The sequence below is a fragment of the Elephantulus edwardii genome, unplaced genomic scaffold (assembly GCF_000299155.1).
Source record: "Elephantulus edwardii isolate Elephantulus edwardi_28Jun2011 unplaced genomic scaffold, EleEdw1.0 scaffold00262, whole genome shotgun sequence".
NCBI lineage: Eukaryota > Metazoa > Chordata > Mammalia > Macroscelidea > Macroscelididae > Elephantulus > Elephantulus edwardii.
This window is the reverse complement of record NW_006400012.1, coordinates 1,245,282-1,267,190: the sequence shown is the minus strand read 5'-3', so window position 1 is coordinate 1,267,190 and position 21,909 is coordinate 1,245,282. Positions and strand designations below refer to the sequence as shown.

General features: G+C 44.4%; 1 protein-coding gene across 2 annotated transcripts in view; it reads left to right on the top strand.

The window, feature by feature from the left end:
* Positions 1-1,127: 1,127 nt before the first annotated feature.
* Positions 1,128-21,909, top strand: part of IGSF3 (immunoglobulin superfamily, member 3) — a 137,269-nt gene continuing 116,487 nt past the window's right edge. Inside the window, exon 1 of one of the 2 annotated variants that reach the window (XM_006899573.1) lies at positions 1,128-1,272. In XM_006899573.1, the coding sequence (XP_006899635.1) occupies positions 1,230-1,272 (43 nt within the window). In that variant the 5' untranslated portion in view covers positions 1,128-1,229. The remainder of the gene's footprint in view (positions 1,273-21,909) is intronic. The other variant, XM_006899574.1, reaches the window with a different exon arrangement.

Sequence of the window (21,909 nt, the reverse complement as noted above, 5' to 3'; positions counted from 1 at the left end):
GGACAGGGGCGCGGGGTGTGGGGACCCGGGAGGGCTGGCGGGGAGGGGCGGCGGCGGCCTGGAGCCGGCTCCGCTCGGGGTCGGGCCCGAGACCCCTCCCCTGCTCGGTCGGGAGCGCGGCGAACGCGCGCAGACAGCGGAGAGCGGAGCCGGGCTCCTTTTCTCCCCCGGTCTCCTTTCTTTCCAGTCAGCGAAAAATCGACACCCAGGAAGGTAAAACAATAGCGGGGCCACCTGGGACGCGGCGCGCACAGAGTGCCCACATTTGGGGCGGGGGGCCGGGCTGCAATTGAGGAGTCCCGTCCCCCCGCCTTGGAGCCCGCGCCCCCGGAGAGGGTGGGGCGGCCCACGGATCGGGGATCGGCTGCGGGCAGAGGGAATTCCCAGGAGTGTAGCGTTGGGGAAAAGTATTCCAGGAACAATCAGGCTTCCCACGGTTGTCCTGCTCTGGGCAGAGAAACCCAGGCGCCGGGAAGTGGAGCGATATGCCCAAGGTCAGAAAGCGAAGGTTGTCTACTCAGGCCCAGGTACGGGACCCAGGTGTCCCGACCCTCCCGCTCCTCGGTTTTGCGTCGGTCGTGTTTGCCTTTGATAAATTCCCTGTATTTGTTTTAGATATCTACCGGCGTTGTGGGTCCGCTTCAAGGCTACCGAGCGCCAACTTGCTTCGTGTGTCCTGGGCAGGATTGGGGCAGCTGGCACCCCCGTGAGCCACCACAATGGATAGAGACGGACTGTGCTGATGAAGAACCCACATGATTGAGCTCGGCCAGGTTGATTTGGCTGTCAGAGGTTTTGACAAAACCTGCCCGGTTCCCTCTGGGTAATCCGAGCGAGGAAGATTACAGACACCTTCACTGGGAAGCCAAGGACGTTTCTGTATAATCAGGGGATGAAAGGATTTTCTCAGACTCTTTCCCCCCCCCTTTTCCTTGAGGATTAATCCTGCACAAATCGACAATTTCAGTGGAAACGCGAGGCATACGATGTGGCAGAAGCCTCCAGCGCTTTCCGAATTGGTGTGGACCCCCCATTTGGCATAGGGGAGTTAAGCCCAAGCCACCCCCAGGCCCTTCCTGGTGATCTCTCTTCCCCCATCCCCTCCTTTTCTGAGTTAAATTCTATTCCCAAAACCTTCTTTTGGAGCTGTAAGTGGATTGCTCGAAATGAGAGATTAAGTGTTGGGAGAAGAGGAAGCGCCCTGTGTTGTGTCTCCTCTGGCTGCTGACATGAAGTGCTTTTTCCCAGTGCTGGGCTGTCTGGCGGTGCTGGGTAAGTGGATCGGTTTATCAGTGCGATCGATGTGAAAGTTTAACCTGCTGTTAGTTCCTGTAATTCGTTGTGGTTCTTTCCCATCAACACTAGGCTTTGGGGGACACCAGGAGGCAGCCCTTGTGTGTCACAGGTTGGAACAGAGCCCCCAGGGTCCCATTTCTGCTATAGGCAGAACGATTCAATGTCGCCTGTTGTCTTCAAGAAGAAACATTTGCTCTTCTTATTGAAGAGTCTGCCTGGTGCCAGGGGGTGAGATATGCGTGGTTTAGGGCCCCCATGTGGGTTGTGGGCTAGGCTTGTAGCATGACAGCATGTAGTGTTATACATATTACACTGCTTCTGGGCTGATCGACGTTCCTTGCTAATTGAAAGTGGCAACTTTATTCCTGCTGTGCTGGGTAAGTTGGTTTGGTGATGATGATGGGTTTTTTGAAAAGAAAGTGGAAATAGTTAGACTAGAGGGTTGAAGGAAAGCTTTGCCTTACCTAAGTGGCTTGTAGATCAAACATATTTGATGGTGCTAGTCATATGCTCCTTCATGTACACACACACACACACACACACACACACACACACCCAAGGCATATCCTGCAAAGAGAGACTGCCTGCTGGGAAATTTATTGGGGTTGGGTTTTGTGCCCCCCACAGACAGCCAGAATGCTTGGAGTGGGAGGAGGAAGCCATGGCCTGAAGAGGCGAATTAGGGTCCCCTCCTCATCAACGAGGACCCCTCTGCCCAATACTTGGTCATCCTAGTATTCCAAAATAGATTTTGCGTCATTGTGTGCCATCTTAGCTGTGGCATCTTAGACCACATTTCATGATGAGGACAAACTTCCTTGCTAACAAATGAATTCTGTCTCCTCCAACTGCAGGGGTCGTCATTGTTTCCAGGGATCTTTGTATCTTCAAATCTAAGTGTCTTGCACTTACAGGGTTTATTTATGATCTATTATTAGTGGAAAGAGCCCTGGTGGCCTAGTGTCTCATGTATTGGGTTGCTAACCAAAAGGTTGACAGTTCGAGTTCAGCAGTCCCTCCAAGAGACACAGATGGGTAGTCTATTCCGCAAAGGATTTACAACCTTGGAAACACAACAGAGGGTTGCTGTGAGTTGGGACCAGTTGTGGGCAGTAGGTTTTGGTGAAGTTGTCATTGGAGATTGCTTTTATGCAGTGTGCACTCTTGCAAAAGTTAACAGATGTATGGAAGGAGAATTATCTTATGAGGATCTGGGTTCAAATTCCAGCCTCTTATGATTGACATCTAAGTCTTAGTTAAATGAGATGAGACCTTCAAGGGTTGTTGTGACATGAGGTATAAGGTATCCTGCATGGCTTGACTGCCCTGAATACTGTGGGAAACATGTAGTAAACATTTTAATTCAGTGGGTTTCAAACTTGGAGCCATACAGGGATCACTGAGAGAACCTTTACAGTTTATGATTTCTAAGCAGCAACCCCAGACCACTTAAATCATACTCTCTGGGAGAAGGAGCCCACATATTAGTCTTTTAGGTCTCCCTGTTAATTCCAGTGCATAGTAATTCCAATTGAGTTTGAGAGTTAGTATGTGTGTTCACTTGTGCCTGGCTCCCCCCTCCCACCCCACCCACTGTGACAGTAACTATATTCAGTCTTCTGCTCAGGTGTGGGTAGAATATAGATTGTTGTCTCCATATCTCCATGTATGCTCAGGCCAAGACCATTCACCAGTCCCTAACTACTGTATTTGTTAGCCTGTATGCATTTTCACTTACTGTTTGGGCCTACACCAAACCTTAGTGATTCATTGGGACAAGAGGGCTCAAACAAAAGAAGCGATCAGGGGGTTTGGATATGGGATGGAGTGTGTGGCTAAGAGATATGAGTAGAGGGTAGGACCAAGGATGGGAGAAAGAACTACCAGTAGGAAAGCAAGGGTAGACATTTGTGTCTTTTGGCTATTTGAGAAATATTGGGCTGGCTGCTGTACCCCCTACTGTTCATCCTCTGGCACACTGCAGGGACAAGAGCTCATGTCCACCTTATATGTAAATAAATGCTGTGGAGGAGAATGCATCTCAGAGTGGCGTTAAAGGGAATCTGTGGCAAAAATCCAGCCATAGGTACAAGAAGGAAGCTTTGGGATGGTGGATGTGTGTAATAATCTCCACCTGACTTAGGGAGTCACTCATGGAACCTCATTTTTTATCAACATGTTTTATCAGCATGATGTCTCAGGGAGAGGTTGCTACTAATTTTTTTTTTTTTTAATTTTTACTTGTGATTTGAGTGAAAGTTTATGCACTGAGTTGGTTTTCCAGCCAACAGTTCATACACGTTTTGTGATGGCGATTGCAGTTCTCACAGTGTGGCAGCACTCTTCCTGCTCCCTCCTTGTGGTTACCATTTCCTTTAGTCCTTCCCTATCTCTTCCTGCCTTCTGGGCTTTATTTCTGGCTTTATCCTACCTCTTTGATCTCATATGGTTGATTGTTCTAAGTAAGGTATACCTCCTCATGTTGTTTTAGTGTTAATGTGCACCCTGTAAGGCTGTTGTTGGATGAACGTTGAGACATAGGGTGAGTTCAGTTCCAGACAGGCAAATAAAGGTCATAATGTCAGAGATTCTACCAGGCCAGTAAGCTTAAACTTTTATTATTATTATTATTTTGAGCTTTGTCTCTATTTCTCTCCCATTACCTAAGATTTGCTATTGTAATCCCTTTTAAAGCATTCTTGCTGCTCCTTTCTTAACCCTGAAGAAGCAGAAGCTGTTTGGAGAAAGAACAGCATCCATATTTGGGCCGTATTTGCTGCCTGTAGTCCGATGTGGTCTATTTCGTGTGCTGGCATTCTTGCTGTGTAATGAGAATTAATGTGTAATATGAAGCAATGTGTGACGTGAACTTAGAATAGCAAAGAACTCCAGGGTTTGTCACATACTTGGAGTAAAATTTTGTAAAAAGTAGGGTAAAGCTAAGTGTTGTGGAAAGTGGAAGTGATGCAGCACTGGACTCTGAATCTGACACTTTGCTTTAGAAAACCCTGTGGCAGTCTGTGAGAAAGGTTTGCAGGGTATGCCTCTGAGATGCTTGCAACACTATTGACATCATTAAAGCTGTGCTTTTCCGATCTCAGTATTTGCTAGTGCCCAAGATTTGGATCAGGTTTCTTTTTCTGCCTGTCTGGATATCGATCCCTGTGTACTTCTCTGTCCTACAGAAGCTGCACGGTTTTCTACCTGCCCTCTTGACCACTGTAACTTATTTCCTTGTGTTTTAGCCATTGGGTGCCTCACCCAACCCAGGAGCTATTAACTGCTGCAGCATCCCTGGTTCAGTTCCAAAGCCATTCTGTGCATAGTCTGTTTGAGCCAAAAAGATAGTAAAGTCTCCACTATCAGAATGTGGTGGAAGCAGAGAGGTTGTATCTGTGAAAGGGGGAGGATGCCTTGCATGAATGTGGAGTGAGAGAGTGAGGAGAGAAGCAGAGTGATTTGTGACTGTGCCTGGGAGAAGCTTGTGTGAGTGAATGACAGTGATGTGGAGAAATTATAACAGTCTGGGAGAAGTAGAATAGAATTTGTATCTCCAAGAACAAGAAGAGAAAAATCAGGGAAGATGAATGTAATGAATGTGAGATACATAAATCAAGTTTTCGATTTTGCATTGTTTAGTAAGAGTTATGCCTGTCAGACTGGTGCTGATGTTGCAAACAGGAAGGAAGAGCTTTAAAAGTGTTAGTAGTGAAAAATGTAGGAGATCAGGACTTCACTGGATCAACACAGGGGAACCTGTAGCTGGCTGAAGAGCATTGTGATCTCTTCCATCTGAGAGATGCTCCTTTAGAGCCAAGGGAACCTCTTGTTGAACTAGAATGAGGCCGAGGAAGTAATCACTTATATCCCAGATAGTTAGAGGAAGTTTCTGAGGGGAAGATAGTGATTCCAGGCGAGGTTGAAAGAAACTTATTAAACTGTCTATGAGGCCTTTCAGTTCAAATCATTGAGCCATCTTTGGGCATTTAGGGCTGTTCTAAGATCTCTCAACTTCCTGCATTTTTCATTGTAGCAAAAGGGATTAAGGTAGAAATACCAACTCTGAGGCCTAAAACCAACTATGCAATGTATAGACTTTGCAGCATTGTTTATTAAATTGAGGTCCAAAGAGGTTAAGTAACTAGCCTAAGGAGAGTTGTTGTGCCAGCTTGCCATGGTGCTCCATGGACCCACACTCCTGTTTCCATGTGCTTGAACCCCATATCTGTCCTACCCCAGTTAACAGGAAAAAGGGTGGGATGGGCAATGGTAGGCCCTCTTAATTTAAGGCCACTTCCTGTAAATTATACATATTTCTTATGCTTGCATCCCCATTGGCCAGGACTTTGTCACGTGACCATGCTAAGCTACAAAGAAAACTGAGCAATGTTATCTTTGTTTTGGTGGTGTATGCGCAGCCAAAAGAACAGCAGACTTTATGGGGAAATTACTGATCTCTGCCATAGGCATGAAACTGTTCTGTACCAGAGCAGGATTTGGAAAACAGGACCAATTGACTCTGAATCCTGTGCTCTTTCATTTAAAAAGCTGCCCCTTTTCTGAGTATGAGGGACTCTCAGAAGCCTCATTGAAAAGACATGAGCTAAAATAAACCAGCAGTTGTTACGTGGGATGCAACATAAATCGGCATATAGATAAACATTCGATGTTGTGGTTTTAGTAGTAAATACTATTGTGTTTATAATGCTTATTATCTGCCAGTTACTGTGTTAAATACTTTACAAAGCCTACTAAAAACCCATTGCCATTGAGCTTGAGCTGACTCACAGTGGATTTTCAAAGATTGCCCATCTTTCACCAGTGGAGTTGCTGGTAGTTTCGAACCGTCATAGATTTGCTGCCTTTTGGATTCACAGCACAACTCCCTGTGCACTGCACCACCAGAGCGATCATCTGTGTAAGTGCTTAAGGGTCAACTTTGTCAAGGTCTTGACTGTAGCTGCAGACTTCAGCCTTTGCTTGCCTTGCATGGCTTGGTCAGTTCTTTGTTTTTCCCCTGAATGAATGGTTTCCTGAGGTAGGTGTTGTTTCTGTATTGGTTTCCTCAAACAAGATGAGGAAATTAAAGGCTCAGGGAGATTAGGTAATTTTGTTTCAAGGAAAAGAGCAAGAAGTTGGCGGAGCCTAGATGGGAATGGACTTTGGAGCTCTTGCTTTACTGCATACAGGTTTTTTTAACCCTTTTTTTGTGTCACAGAGCCTTTTGACAGTCTGGTGAAACCTATGCAGCCTGTCTTAGGAAAGCATTTTAAAATGCGTAAAATAATAGAATGGCAGAGAAAGCCAATTATATGAAATGTAGCTATCAAAATGTTAGAAGAAAACTATATACTTCTTTAAAAACACAAATAATAAGAAAGCACCCAAGTGTTAGTTCAAAGGCTGGCATTTTGCACCCACCTGGAAGCATGCTGAAAGTCAGGCCTGGTGAACTGCTCGTGAAACATCACAACCTTGAAAAGCTGGAGGGGCAGTTAGTCTTGCTCTGCTATTAACAAAACATTGTAATAAAAAATGGTAACACTTTTTTTGTGATTTTCTTTTTTATTAGTGATGAGTATGAATGATATTTTGAGACACTTAACATCCACTCTGATATGATAGGAAAGTGAGTGATTTCTGTGGTGACAAAATCACAGGTACTGGAAATGCTACTGTGTTGTTTGCCTATGTTCATAACCATAGAAATTGTTAAAATTCAGTAACAAGGTTAGTGAAAATAGAGACAAAAATAATTTTCTTTCCTGTGCAAATTCACAGACACTCTGAATTCTATCCATGAGGCCTGTGCAGACATCGAAGGTCAGTTCATTGTGGGTAGTGTTGGAGCAGACACTATGGGAGAGGAATTGGGCTGGGCTTTCAGAAAAGGGCAGGGTTTCGCTGGGAAGAAAGTTCTATTCCCAGTAGGGTCCTGATAGTACAGGGGAGTTAGTGGTTTTAATGGTAATGGTGGTAACTATTTAGAGACTGGAGAAAATGACCGACAGTGGTTTTAAGGGCCAGTTCAAGTGGAGTGGTGTTGGACACAGAGAATTGGCTTAGCTAATAATGTATAGGCCCTGGCCTTGGAGGGTCTCTAGAACTCAGTCTAGATTTGCAGTGACCAAGGAACAGGGATCTGAAGGCAGTGGCTCTATGATGGCTTTCCATGGTTCCAGGTTAGGGTTTCCTGTGCATCCCTAGTTACGGCCTCTTGATTGAATATTTTTAGATCCCTCTGTTGCCATGATTGGACACCAGTTTATTTGCTTCTTCAAAGTGAGCGGAGGTATTCCTTTGTAAAGGGTTTTTGTTTTTTTTATTTTCTCCCCCCCACTTTTTAAGGAAATTCAGGACACCTGTGTGTAAATGCCCCCACCCTCACCCCAATTTTCAGAGAAATGAGTGGTTGCATCAAAATCAAGCTTATATTTGTGGAAAATCACATGTTGCCAAATTGCCTCATCAAGAACCCTTTATTAAGTGACTAATTGTGGACCACAGTGGCAGGCACTTAACAAAGACCATGGCAATGAACCCCTCTTAACTGGGATCCTCAATTAAGTGGGACTTTGTTTTCATTTTTGAACTCCACTTTCAGAAGGGCAAAAAAAATCACAAGATGTAGTAGCTAGGATTTATTCTAGAAATTAGCAGCTTCCAAGCAGTCATCAGCCCAGTCTCTACATCTTCCGCATCTATAATTATAGTAGCAGCAGAAAATGGTGAGCCTGGGGCACGGCAAGATCCCAAACGAGAGATTCAATTATATTAACTCTAGCCGGGCTGGAAAGTGATCAGATGTATTTTTAAAAGCTGTGTAATGTGCTCTGTAATAAGGAGAGCTGAAGCAAAGTTTGTCTCACCTGGATTAACCCTCTACTTACATTTACGTGACTCTGCTATTCCTAATCATCCAGGTAACTTTGCTGAACACAGCCCTAGTTCCTACTCTCTCAGAAATGGTAATCTAAGGCCACTGGTAAGGCAGGGATCAGCTTGTGGGTAGACAGAAAGACCCTCACATGTGCCCTCTGAGGATGTGTCTGGTGGGGAGGAAGAATAAGGTTCTTGTTCTCCTTTTAGTAGAAGATGACTTAACAGCTTTCTGCTCCGGAAATGGGGCAGGGGCGACTCATGAGTGGTCACTTTGGAAAGGCTTCCTGGGAGAGATGGGCTTTGGAGCACTTTGTAGGTAATAGGAGAGTGACCTTCTGGCAGAATTGTGGGTGGAAGAGAGACACTCTTAACACATGGGACTGGCTTGAGATAACTTGAAGGGGTGAAGCCCGAGTGTCAGTGAGGCTTGTATTGGGGGACCTGAAGGTGGTGAGTGTAGGACCTGGAATAGTTGCATTGACTTGAGGGCTGTGGATTTGGGACAGAGGATAGCAAACATCTGGCTGTAGTTTGGTGCCCTTGGAAACCACTGGGAGACTAGATCCCAGCCACAGAGCCGTTTGACTGCAGTGTTGCTGGAGGACGAGGAGGTGCTACTGGAGGTGGGGAGTCCAGAAAGGGAAGGGGTGGCCTGTTTCTGTACCAAAAGGGGAACTTTTGTGTATCCATGGAAACCACCAGAGCATACCCAGAGCAGACACAGCCTAACAGAACTGTCAACTTGAAGCATTAGAGTTCTCTCATCTAGTTGAGGATATCTGGGGCTACAGTGGTTAAGTGCTTAGCTGTATACAACCTTGGAAGCTCCTGTAGTTCAGGGTCCCTGAGTCAGAATCTGCCAAGTGGCAGTGAAGTTTATCATTTAGTGGTACCCTCTTCCCATCAGGTCGCCATAGCTTCCTTCTATTAAAGTTTTTGGTGGTTTTTGGTTTTTGTTGTTTTTTTTTTTTTAAGAATCTGTGTTAGTTGTATGTCTTTCGCTTTTAAGTCTTTGATGTCGTAAGAGCTTGCCCAGGCTTACCCTTAATACAGTGTTATTTTGTATTTAATTCTGAGCCTGATACATGCCATGGTCTTTTCAATCACTTGTTATGCATCAGAGAGCTGGACAATGACCAGGGATGATAGAAGGAGAATTGATGCCTTTGAGCTGTGGTGTTGAAAAAGAGTATTGAGGGGACCATAGATTGCTAAGAAAACAAACAGGTTTATCCTGGAGAGGGTGAAGCCGGGCTGCTCCTTGGAGCCAAGGATTCTGAAGCTTCATCTGACATACTTTGGACATGTCGCAAGGAGGGACTGGTCCTTGGAGAGGGATATCATGCTTGGAAGGGTGGAGGGACAGCACAGGAGGGGAAGACCCTCAATGAGATGGTTTGATTCAGTGACTTGTGTAGTGAATGGCAGTAGATGTGTCTGAGACAGTGAGATTGGCACAGGATAGGGCAGAGTTTAGGGCTTTTGTACGTGGGGTCGCTATGAGTCGCAGGCGACTCGATGGTACATAACAACAACAACAACATTTAATTCTGCTATTATTTGGCATACCATTTTCTGATACTATAGAGTGCGACTTGGCATCTCCTGCTCTCTGTCCACCTCTGAGCACACAGCTTCCCTCCCAGTAGGGCCCAGAATCACACCTGTGGCATCGATGGCATGGCACTGTGTCCCAAACCCTGGGCATACTTCTTTCACCACTTCTGATGAACCTGTTTTATTAACTTGCACCACTTCTGATGAACCTGTTTTATTAACTCCTCTCCCCTCAGGAGCACCATATTTTGAAATCCCTCATTCCCAGACAGACAGACTAATCCATTTTTCCTGTGATGATAACCAGTATGGCCACTCACACTCAGTATATGCCATCTCCCAAGTAGGATCACTTTTGTACTCTGGGTTACCTCTGATCAAAGCACACACATAATTTAGAGATCTTTGCCCAGCCCTGCACTTTCAGCTTAAGAGAAAGGGCATCATTATTAGATATCTTTGAAATCTCCTTTTGGCCCCAGGTGTTTCCTTTGAGAACCATAGGGGCCTTGTGTACCCTTGGTGATATTTGCCTGCTGTTACTGTTATTAGCTGCTGTCAGATTGGTTTGTTCATGTCAGCCTATCCTGTGAACAACACAGGTTTGAACTGTTTTGCCTATTTGTCATCTTTAGGGTTTCATTGGCTGATTTTCGGAAGTAGATTGCCAGGCTTTGCTTCCTAGGCTTTTGTGGTCTTGGAGCTCTTCTGAATGTTTTCGTATCATAGCAGCACACAAGCTCCCACTGACAGATAGAGATGATCTCTGTGAATGAAGGGCAGTGGCAGGGAAAGGACATAGGTCTCCCACATGCAAAGTGAGATTTCTATTACCGAACCACCACTGCCCCCTTCCCATTGCCATTGAGTTTATTCCAACTCATAGTAACCTGATAGGACAGAGTAGAGCAGCCTCACAGGGCCGTGATCTTTAGGGTGTAGTGAGTGTAAGGGAGCTCTGACGGTGAATCAGTCTGGGGAGCCGCAGTGCTAACCTAAAAGTAGCACCTCTCAGGTGGTTTGAATCCACCAGTGACTCTGAGGGAGAAAGGCGCACAGTCAGTTCTCATGTGATTTGCAACCTCCAGAAACCTGCTGGAAGTCAGCTGTGAGTTGGTGTGGCAGCTGGATGGCAGGGAGCATGGATCGTGAGGGACATAGACGGCTCTGGCTTTCCCCTGCAGAGTGCTGGTGAGTTTGAAGCAAGACCTTCTAATTAGTGGCTGAACACGCTTGAACCACTGCACCATCACTGTCTTCTTAAAGATGCTTTCATTGGTTGCCTTGGTGTCCTTGAGTAATTAACGTTGCTTGAGAAGACTTTCCATAGAGGAGCAGGAGAACTAGAATTGAGCATCCTTCTCCCACTGCAGGTTAGACCACACGTGTCCTGTCAGCCAGGCCCAATCCATTCCATTTTTATTTTAATATTTCTAGAGAATGAAATTACACAGCCTCTTAGGAGCAACACTTCCATTGAGAAAGCTTGAGTTTCACTGGATATTTGATTTGAATTTGTAATTATTTAAATCTGCAAACAAAATGCTTCAGGATAAAGTGTTAGTAATAAGCAAGATGATGAGACACTGATTTCAGTTTTAGAAGATAGCTACATTTGTTGGCTTTATTTTTGAAATATAAATATGTTGACAGAGGTGACATGTGAATATAGTGCTATTGTAAAAAAATACAAATTGTTCAGAATAACAGAGTAAAATCCAAACATTCCCATTTCCATCTCATACCTGTTATTGAATTTGATACCTCTTTATAGTTTGATATAAATTCTTCCAGACCTTTTTCTATAAATTTTTATGCATATACGCACACAAATATAGATTTCCCTCCTCCCTTAAAATAAATGGAACCAGACAGAACATATTGTTCAACAACTTGATTTTGAAAGATGGTTTCACTTTTTTTCCCAGACTTAATTTTATGGCCATATCAGACCTGATTTGGTTATTATGTAGCTAGTTGAAACTGTCATTTGTGAAATCATGAGGAGTAGTGAGACTCATTCAGTAGTTATAGATCAGAATAATTTTGCATTGCTGTATCAGGAGACCAAGAGTCAGTCATAATAAAAATATTACCCTTAACGTTTTGTGTGTTTAATGAGGGTAGTTGACTTGTTTATTATGGGTATTACCTTAAAAAAAACCCACCCATATAAATTTAACAAATTAAGCCATATATTTTTTAAGTCGACTGAGTTGTGCTAGAGTTCTGGAGGCCTAGTCTGTACGGAGTTTCCCTGCTAACCCAAAGCTCGTACTTCTCTGACAGTTCGAATCCACTGGCGGCTCTGCAAGGTGAAAGATGGACAGGTAATCTCCTCCTGTGATTTACAGCCCCGGAAATCCACTGGAGGGTCAGCTAGGAGTCGATTTCAACCGGACAATTGTATTTTTTTTAAATTCTTTTAATTGTACTTTTAAATTAAAATGAGGCCTCTTTAAAACCTCTTGACTCAGTTGGATTTTTTTTTTGGTCTGGTTCAGTCAAGGATTCCGTTTCTTCATAAATGAGGAGAAAAATTATATGTATTTATATTTTCCTACATTTTTAGTTCTCAGAGGATCCCTCCACTTAAAATGAACTGGATTAGAATAACCTCAAAGATTTCTTGCTATTAGTTTGACTTTTAAGACTATAACCCAAAGGAAGATCTTTTTTCCTCTCTAGCCCCGTAGAAGCAACTATTGCTATAAAAAGATAATCATTTCAAAGTATTTGGCTACTGCTCAGGGTCACTTGTATGACTTTCTTTAAAACCCCAGGAGCAAAATCAGGTTTCTTGGATGTTTCACCTTTAGACCCAATTTTTAAAATAGTTGCTATTTTGGAGGGATGGTTGTTGGATTCACATAGCACGGTCACCTCTTTTTTAACATCAGGCTTTTGACCTGCTGCACCCGCCTGAAACCACTGCTGCTAGCCTTTGTTCTGTTGGAGTCTGCCTATCGTCTTTCCTAAAAAAGCTTTTCAGCTACTTATTCAACAAATATTGGGGTGCTTACTACATGGACTCTCTGTGTTCCATGATCTCATCTACTGCAGAATTTAAAAATCTTAGGATGAAATGAAAAATCATACCCTGAATATTTTGAATAGTCATTCAACATGTATGTTTAGTAAGTGGTACATTAATTAAATACACTTTGACATTACGGGACTCAGTTTTATCTCTGAAATGAATCTTTTTTGTTGTTGTGGTTGCTATTTCTTACCGTCTTTCCTTCCTGTTTTGTTCTCAGCTCTTCTTAAGTAGCCATGGGTTACCAAAAACATCGGTCAGCTCCGGTGAAGGAACCTTAGTAATAAAACCTGAGTGCTAAAGAGCTGAGAGGAAATGGTGGTAAAGTGAGGACAACTCTTTCTTCAGAAAATAGGGAGTTTTAATAGCCAGAGTCCTAGATAGGTTGTTGTTTCTTAGGTGCCATTGAATTGAGTACCTCTCATGATGTTGTTGTTAAGTGCCATCAAGTAAACTATGACTCATAGCAATTCTTTGAACAATAGCTGTAAACCCTGCTCCATTCTGAGCCAGTCTCACTGCCTCTGACACACTTACCCCCATTACCACAGTCACTGTGTCAATCCATCTCATTCAGAGGCTTCCGCTCCTACTCTGTCCCTCCACCTTTCCAAACATATGATGTCCTTCTCAAAGAACTGGTCCCTCCTGGCCTTGTACCCAGGTATGTGAGATGGAGCTTAAAAATCCTTGTCTCCTTGGACAATTAAAACAGACATTTGGGGTGGGGGGGAAGAATGAACTGGGGAGGAGGATAGAGAAAACAGTGCAACAATGAATGAATGAGAACCCAAAATCTCTGTAAATGTTCATTAAAACTAATAAAATTTAATAATAATTAAAAAAAAAATCCTTGCCTCCAAGGAATAACCCAGTTTCACTCTCTCCTCTCCTGTAATTTTTAGTTCTTGTCCAGCACTCTGATGCATAATGAGTAATTGCGAAGACCATAGCCTGGATCAGGTGCACCTTAAAAACAACACATCTGAACCTTGCCCTGTCTTGCAAGATATCCTTATGATCTCCAACATAGAATGGCCTTATTAATTGTCCCAAGTTAAAGGAATTACGAATTTTATGCTTAGCCTTGATTTTCTTGCAACAAAAGATAGAGAAGTCCTATCTTTCCCATCAGGTAGGAGACTGCATCCACAGCAGACTGTCTTCTGTAGACCCTCATACCCGAGATGTGTGGGAATTGGTTGTAAGGTTGTGTGGTTGTTAGGATGATTGATCCCCTTACCTGGTACTCTGCTTTCCTGAAAACCAACCAGTTTCTGTGGTGTGGAATCCAGCTCATGATGACCCTGCATATGTGTGCGTGTGTATGTCCTACCACTGTAGTGTTTTCTGGGGCTGATTTTTCCACAGATTACCAGGCCTTTCTTCCTAGGCACCTCTGGGTGGATTTAAACAGATGACTTTTCATTGAGCCATTTTGTACCCTTCAGGGACTCCTCTCAGCTTTCTACACCGTCTCTAGTGTGGCTCTGCAGGCAGCCAGGAAGAGAAAGGTTGAGTCAACATACCCTCACCACAGCTGGGCTGTTTTCCAGAATCTGCTGTATCTAGAGGGTCCAGGCCTTTCTGGATCTGACTCTTCTGTGACTGCAGGTTAACTCCTGAGGAGATCCCGAATCGTCTTGTTCTCTTTTGTCACTCTCACATGCCAGATGATCCTTCCACTTCTCTGCCCTACAGTCTACAGGTCCACAGCAAGCTTGTATGTTAGGCCCGGTGGAAAATGCCTTACGCCCAGAGTGGCCAGCTGCTGCTCCCAGGAGCTTCTCTCCACAACCAGCGCTTCTCAGAGTCCTTTCAGGCTTTCCTAATTGGCTTTGCTTGGCAGTGGTTTTGTGTTGATTGGAGATGGTTGTCTGTTGGGAATCCTGCTTCTCAGATGTGCATGGCTGCTAGGTTTTCAGAGGAGTGAGTGTACAGATAGATTTCTGAGCCTACCTTAGCCTCACTTCAGAACTGCACAATGCCTTTTGTGGCACTGTTTACAAATGATTTGTGAGCAATCTTCCAGTGTTTCAGTACAAAGGATAGTTTGCTAGAAGAATTTTTAATCTGTCTGGTACAGCATGACAAATGTCAGAGTCTGAACATTTCTGCCCAGCTCTTCCTCTGTCCCTCCCTGTGTTTCTGCACCTTGTTGACTGAGTAGGAACAGTAAATGGAGTAGCAGTTAAGTTTTGAACTGCCAAAAGGTCAGTAGTTCGAACCCACCAGCCACTTTGCATGAGAAAGTTGTGGTAGTTTGCTTCTGTAAAAATGTATAACCTTGGAAAAGTAAAAGAAAAATTCTTTCATGGTTTTACAAACCCTCTCCCAGGTCCACTCCAGGATGCAGGCTTCGCTCTGGGTAGTGTACTAGGGGGGAGGGTTGGGCGGGGAGAAAAGTGCAACAATGGATGAATGGAAATCCAAAGTCTTTGTAAATTTTCATTGAAATTAATAATACATTTTTTTAAAAAAAGTATAACCTTGGAAATTCAAGGAGCAGCTCAGCTCTGCCCTGTATGAATATGAACTGGAATCAGCTCAATGACAGTGGACTTAGTTTTGGCTGAGACGGATGGTGTCTATAACTCGTCTCTCGCACTTGAATCAGGAATCTAGCTCTTTGAGCATTTTAAGCTAGCAGTGAACGTCTATAAAAGAAAAAACAGATAAAGAATAGAAAGTTCTGATGGCCTAGTGGGTAAAAGAATTGACTTCTATCCCAAAAGTACGTCATTCAAATCCACCAGCTGCCCCAAGGGAGAAAGATGGGCCATCTCTTCCTGCTTGACTGACAGCCTCTGTTGAGAATGTGCTGGAGGGCTCAGCTGTGAGTTGGTCTGACTTTTTGGCACACAACAGCAACACAGATCATGAACTAATGCACATGGTTAGTAGGTTGAATTTACTCGATGGTACCTTTGCAGAAAGGCCTGGTGATCTCCTCTTCAGAAGTCAATCCTTGAAAAGCCAGTGAAGCACTTTATCCTCTGACACAGGTGGGGTCAGCATGAGTCAGAGCTGACTCAATGCATCTGGTTTTCTGGTTGAATTTGAATTTTGGGGGAAGAATTCTTATGGGTATCATGTTTAATCCTCTTATTTTAAAGATGAATTATTCTGCAAGCAAGAGGAGGAATTTAACTGCTGGGGTGGAGAGAATGGAGGGAGGACTGGAAAAGGCCCGTAACAGAAGAGAAAGAGACCCGGGTATACATCGCCTTTGCTTTAATTAAAACATTACGTAATAAAAACATTTTCCATCTCATTCTCACCCCCACCACTGGAGAGCTGTAATTTCCCATATTTGGAATTTAGGAGAGTCAGGCCTCATTTAAAGAGAAGAAGGCCAGATGCAATCTCTTCTTTGAGGGAACGTAAGTAAATATAAGAGCTTGAGGGCTGTGGTATTTATGGTGAATATATGATCAGTGTATATGCCTCCCCGTCGTAATTCACTCAGCAGCCCTGACGTCCTGGAGCTGGTGCTATGCCCATCCTAATCTGACTCTCGCTTTCTTCTGCATATTTTCCCTCTTGCAAATGTTAGCCATTCTGCTCTCATCAAGTAGGCTTTCACTCTGTGATGTGGAAAGGGGCTGACTGAAGTCATGTGGAGGATTGTAAGTAACTAATCTCTTAAGACATTCAGAGCATAATCTCCCCGAGCCAGTGATCATCCTGCCTGCATCCCAGAGATTTGCAAGGGGCTGCAGAGGACGGAGACTTGGCACCCTTCATATAGGCCTGGTGTCTTCCTTATTGGCCACAGGTTTTTGTTTGCTTTTGGCAAGGGGACAAGGCTGGCTGATCCTTTGCTGTGTCAAGAGCGTTCAAGACACTCCGTGAATGTGACCAGTGTGTGTGACTGAATCTCTGTGCTGGTACAGAGGACAATGACAGATGAAACACACACAGGGATCTTGCCCAAGCTCATTGAAGGCTCTGCAGTGTGTATCCAGGTCTGGCTTCAAGGGAAATTCTGCAGAATAGATAAGAGGCCTGCTGGCCAGTGGCATTTACCGGCATTTTTTAAGGATATCAGATTTATCAAAATCTGAAAAAGCACACAGACTCCTGGGTGTGTTGCTCTTAATTTGAATGTGATCCATGTATTTTTGTCTGTTGCACTAAACTGGATTACAGTTACCCTTCAAATTGCTATTTCTTTATTTTTTTCTTTCTACCCACTTTCTCATGTTAATTCAGGTTCAGTCTTGCTATCAGAATGTCCTCCTAGAGGGGCTGCGTTTGTTACTTTTTCTTTATGTGATAGTAAAATCCCTAACAATGAAGGCTAATGAGAAGGATTAGTTCAAATCAGTAAAATCTCTGAATTACCAAATATTTTTCACGCATTTCACTGTTATTACTTTTAAGTAAATACTGTAACTCAAACTAGGCTAATGGAGTGTCTAATAAGGATCCTTGGGGGATCTTGCTTTCGTAGAGAAATAAGAATGATTTGTAATTATCGGTCCAATTGTTTATATAAATGGGGTTGCTGAAATACTATACTTGAAAACAGTTTGTTTTCCTAAGTATTTTAAATAGTCCCTATGAAACCCTCTGTGCGCTGGCAGTGTGTATGTTATATAAAGTCTCATCTTATAGGACCTGGCTCAGACCTATCAACAGTATCGGACCTTTTAAGTTTGAAGTCCATGATCCGTGCCTCCTAAAATTTTGATCACGTTGTAAAATGCTTCCACAGCACCTGCACTTGTCACTGTAACACAAAAGAAATACTTGTATTAACACACACTTGATGTGTGTCTGCCGTGTGCTTGGTAATGTGTATATGGATGGAGGTGACACAACTATCATCTTTGTGTAGTTTATAGAGGAGCAAAGAAGCCAAGTTGCAGACAGATAGATAGACATGGAATTAATTACAGTAAAGGGACCTGAACTCTATGCTACTTTTATAATTAATGATTTAGTGCACTAGACTGTAAGTTCCTTCAGGCAGGAATTATGTCTGTTGTGTGGTGTGGTGTGCCAGGTTCCTCTTTAACTCGTTCCTAGGCACAGATCAGGTACTGGATTAGATTGTATGACACTGACAGTTTTGTACATCAGAATGTCAGATACTGGCATTGTCACATGATTACCAAATTGCTCACTTAATATGTATTGAATATTGACTGTGTGTTGTAATGTGATCTTACAGCAGGCTATGCATAGCGTGATTTTCTTTACCTAAAGCAATGCCAGCTATGGTATTTGAAAAGTAGTTCCAAAATTTCAAATAACTGAGCCTTATGGGGCTATGATAAAGGTCCACTGGCATCAGTGGGACTCTGGAACTTGATGTTCAGCGTTTTACATGCAGTGGTAGGTTCTCCTGCCAGTCTTGGGGGAGGTGTGTGTGCTTATGGGCTGGAGTGCTGTCAGTAGCACCAGAGGATCTAAGAGAGGGTGCTGGAATACCGAGGAGGATATGGACAGGAGGAGCAGAGTGACCCAAAGATGAAGAGAAACGCTGGCACAGCTGAAGGAGATGTCTGAAAGGAACCCTTTCCCAGCCTAGAGCACTCATGTACACAGTCAGTAGATTGAGTTTGCCCATGCTGTGCTCAATTTATTTGGTCTCAACTCAGAGGTGTGGAGTTGGAACCAACTCATGGCTGACCCTCCATTGTATTTTCAGAGGCTGTAAATCACACAGGAAGAGATTAGCCCATCTTTCACCGGTGGAACACCCCCCCGCCCCCGGAGGATTGGAACTGCCAGAGAGGGTGCCACCTTTTTTGAGTTAGCAGTGCCACCATACCTCCCTATCTATTTGCTAGGTGCTGACATTCCTGATCTTGAGCTTCCTTTGTGACTGGAACTTGCACCTTGTGCCTTGATTGTAGACCATTGGTCCATGGGAAGCAAGGGTGAACTGAGGAGACGGCCCCAGCTGGGTCCTGCTGGAAGAAGACCAGTTCACTCATGGGCCTGGGGCCTGCCCCCCGTTTGTGGAAGTGGGAGCTGGGCCCAGGCTAGGGCTTGGACCGGAGCTCTCCAGTTATACTCTGTTAACGCTTTTTGCATCTGTTTGGATTGTATGGCGTTCTTTTCTATGCATAAGCACCCCATTGTGCCACCCCATTAGAATGCTCACTGTTTTTCTCACACCCACAGGATAATACCCAGTTCAGCTCACTTCCACTGCTGTTTGTTGAGCATCCTTATGTGCCAGCACAGGCTGGGCCTGGCAAGTGAGGGGAAGCACATATATGGCATTGCCTGCCTGCACAGTAGCCGTTATTTTGTCTTTGTGCTGGTAGAGCCCCAGTTTTATTTGGGTTCCCTTAATTCCTCAGGGATTCACAGAATGGTGAACCCACTTCCAGCTTCAGGATAAACACCCGTCGATCTAAACCCATTCCACTTCCCAGTGAGTAGTTTAGACATGGGCATGTGACACAGTTTTGACCAATGCGGTGTGAGAAGAAATCAGGAAGAGTTTTTCCTCCACTAGATTCTTGGAAATGAGGCGACCATCCTGCCTTAATTAAGTCTGTTGAAGTTGTCAGAGGGAAGAACTGGGATCCTTGATGACTGAGCCACTGACGACTGAGCAATTCTCCTGTAATTTTGTTTTTTTACCTCACTGTTTAAATCAGTAGAGTTGGTGCGTTCTGCTACTACTTTAGTCTTTGGCAACCTACTTTATGTACTCATATGCTCAAACAGTATAATATGAAATTTGTTCTTCGGAAACAGTGCGATTCAAAGCATCCTTAAGAGTAAAAATATTCAGTCAGTGCATAGGACTGTGGTAAGCCAGAAATGAGAGCAGTAAAGATGCTGGTGGGAAAGGCTTGAGGGATGTGATGGCATTTGGAACAGGTCCTAAAGTAGGATTAGGATTTACGTAGGAAGAGCAGAAGGGCATTCCAAGGAAAGGGTATATGGCATGAGCCAACTTGTGGAGACAGGAGTGGGCGTGGCACAGCCTGTGTGAAGAGGGAGATTATGTCCTGACTAACTTGCACCTCCAGCTATACAGCCTTAGCTGTTGATGCTTGATCTATGCAGTGGGGGGATTGATGCGGCTCGTGGAGCAGTGGAGAAAGTGGATCCTGCAGGGAGGGATTTGTTAGCTGGCTCTCTGGTTGGTTGGAAAGGAAGATTGTGAAACCCAAGTGGCCAATTTAAGTCCGAAATCACAAGAGGGGTGGTACTGCTAGCTGCAGTGTGTCACTGAGTGCAGTTGCTGTGTGGCCTGGCTCTTGAGGTTTTCTCCTTCTCCTGACTTGGTTTTACTGGGGTCTGCAATGACTAGAGCTTCCTGCTTGACCATCATTCTACTTCTGAGCCTCTCAAAGTGTTGTGGAATGTGGGTTAACTTCTTGATGACTGTCTTTTAGTTTACTAGTGGTATCTGGACACTATGAATTTCAATAAATGTCAATAGTTGTAGAGGGGCTTCAGGCCTTTTGTTCATAGGGTTGCTATGAGTCATGCTCTCCTCGAAGGCAATCAACAACCACAACAGTGCTACTCTTAACAAAATTACCAGAAGTCAGTAGCTTTAAAGAACAAAAATTTGTTTTCTTAGAATTCTGTTATGTGCTGTCGAGTCACCTGCAACTCATGGTGAATTTATGTCCAAAAGCTCTGAACTCTGTCCGAGCCTGAGCCAGACTCATTGACTCCTACACACCTACCGCTAATGCCCCAGTTACCATGGCAATCCATCTCATCCACGGTCTTCGTCTTCTGCACTCTCTCTCTCTCTCCACTTCTGAGCATGATGTCCTTCTCCAGGGACTGGTCCCTCCTGGCCACACGGTTCTAGAGGCGAGAATTCCCAACCAAGGTCTCATCTGTATTGATTCCTTCTGTGGGCCTCCTTCCTAGTCTCTGGCATGTGCTGGTGATCTTTGGCATTCCTTGTCTTGGAGACACACTCACATGTACCTGTCTTTCCCCAGTGTGTATGTATATGTGTGTGTATATATATATATATATGTGTGTGTGTGTGTGTGTGTGTGCGCGCGCGCGCGCGCCTTTGTGTTTGTGCTGCTTTTTTAATAAGATACCACCTAGAAATTGTTAAATTTAAGACCTCAGAGACTCTAGCATGGTCTCATTAACATAACAAACAAAAACCTTTCCACATGGGGCCATTTTAAGAAGTACTCCTAAAACCAAACCCATTGCCATCCTCTCCGTTCTGACTCAGAACAACCCTGCAGGATACAGCCGTGCTGCCCATTGCTCTTCCGGCCTGGCAGGTCTTCCTCCACAGCGTGGCTGACCTCTCGGGCAGCAGCTGAGCTCTTCCTCACTGTGCCACCAGGGCTTTTACAGTCCAGGGGGTAGGACTGCAGCATGTATCATGAGAGGACACAACTCAGCCTGTGACGGTGCCCCTAAAACCTCACTCCCTGTGCAGAGGTGGGGTGCCTGCCTGTGAGCTGCATGAGCGAGGTGGCTGCTCCCCAGGTCACCAGAATGTCAAATGGCCAGCAGTGGGGAGGGTTTAGTGCCTTGTGTCTGTTGGGGACCATGTTGAACATCTCCATTTTTGGGCTAAATACGATGCTTTAAGAAAAAAAAATTTCAGACCTCTAGACCAGACCAGGAAATGACGTGCAGTGCCTACCTTTTTAAATTTGCCCCATTCTTAAAGGCCTGGGAGTCAGGATTTGGCCATTTCAAGCACACAGGCTCTTTGTTGCCGAGGTTGGATTAATTTTGCCTGGCTGACTCATGTTATTTTCCTAAGGGCAGAGGGCCCCCATTCAGTGCTGGGAGGCATTTGGCATCTGGTTTTTGTCAGGCAGCAAGTAAAAGTACAGATGCCGAACTTGATCTTACTTTAAACAAAGCAGTGTTAGACGCCAGGGAAAGGCATTTGTGAAGGTTTTCTCCCCCAACTTCATGTGTGATCTCTGGGGGATCCTGTTTCTTGTCTAACTGAACACCTTGAGTCCATAAATACCCCGAGACAGCTTTTCAGAAGAAAACCACTGGCAGCGGCCACCTAGGGGCTGTCCTTGATGAGCTTGTAAATGTAAAGACAGTGATGGGACTGTTTCTGTGTCTAATGGAGAGTGGTCTTTCTAGGTTTTTTTCCTCTTTCAGCAAAATGTTGTTGGCTTCCATTGAGCTGCCCGTGAATCATG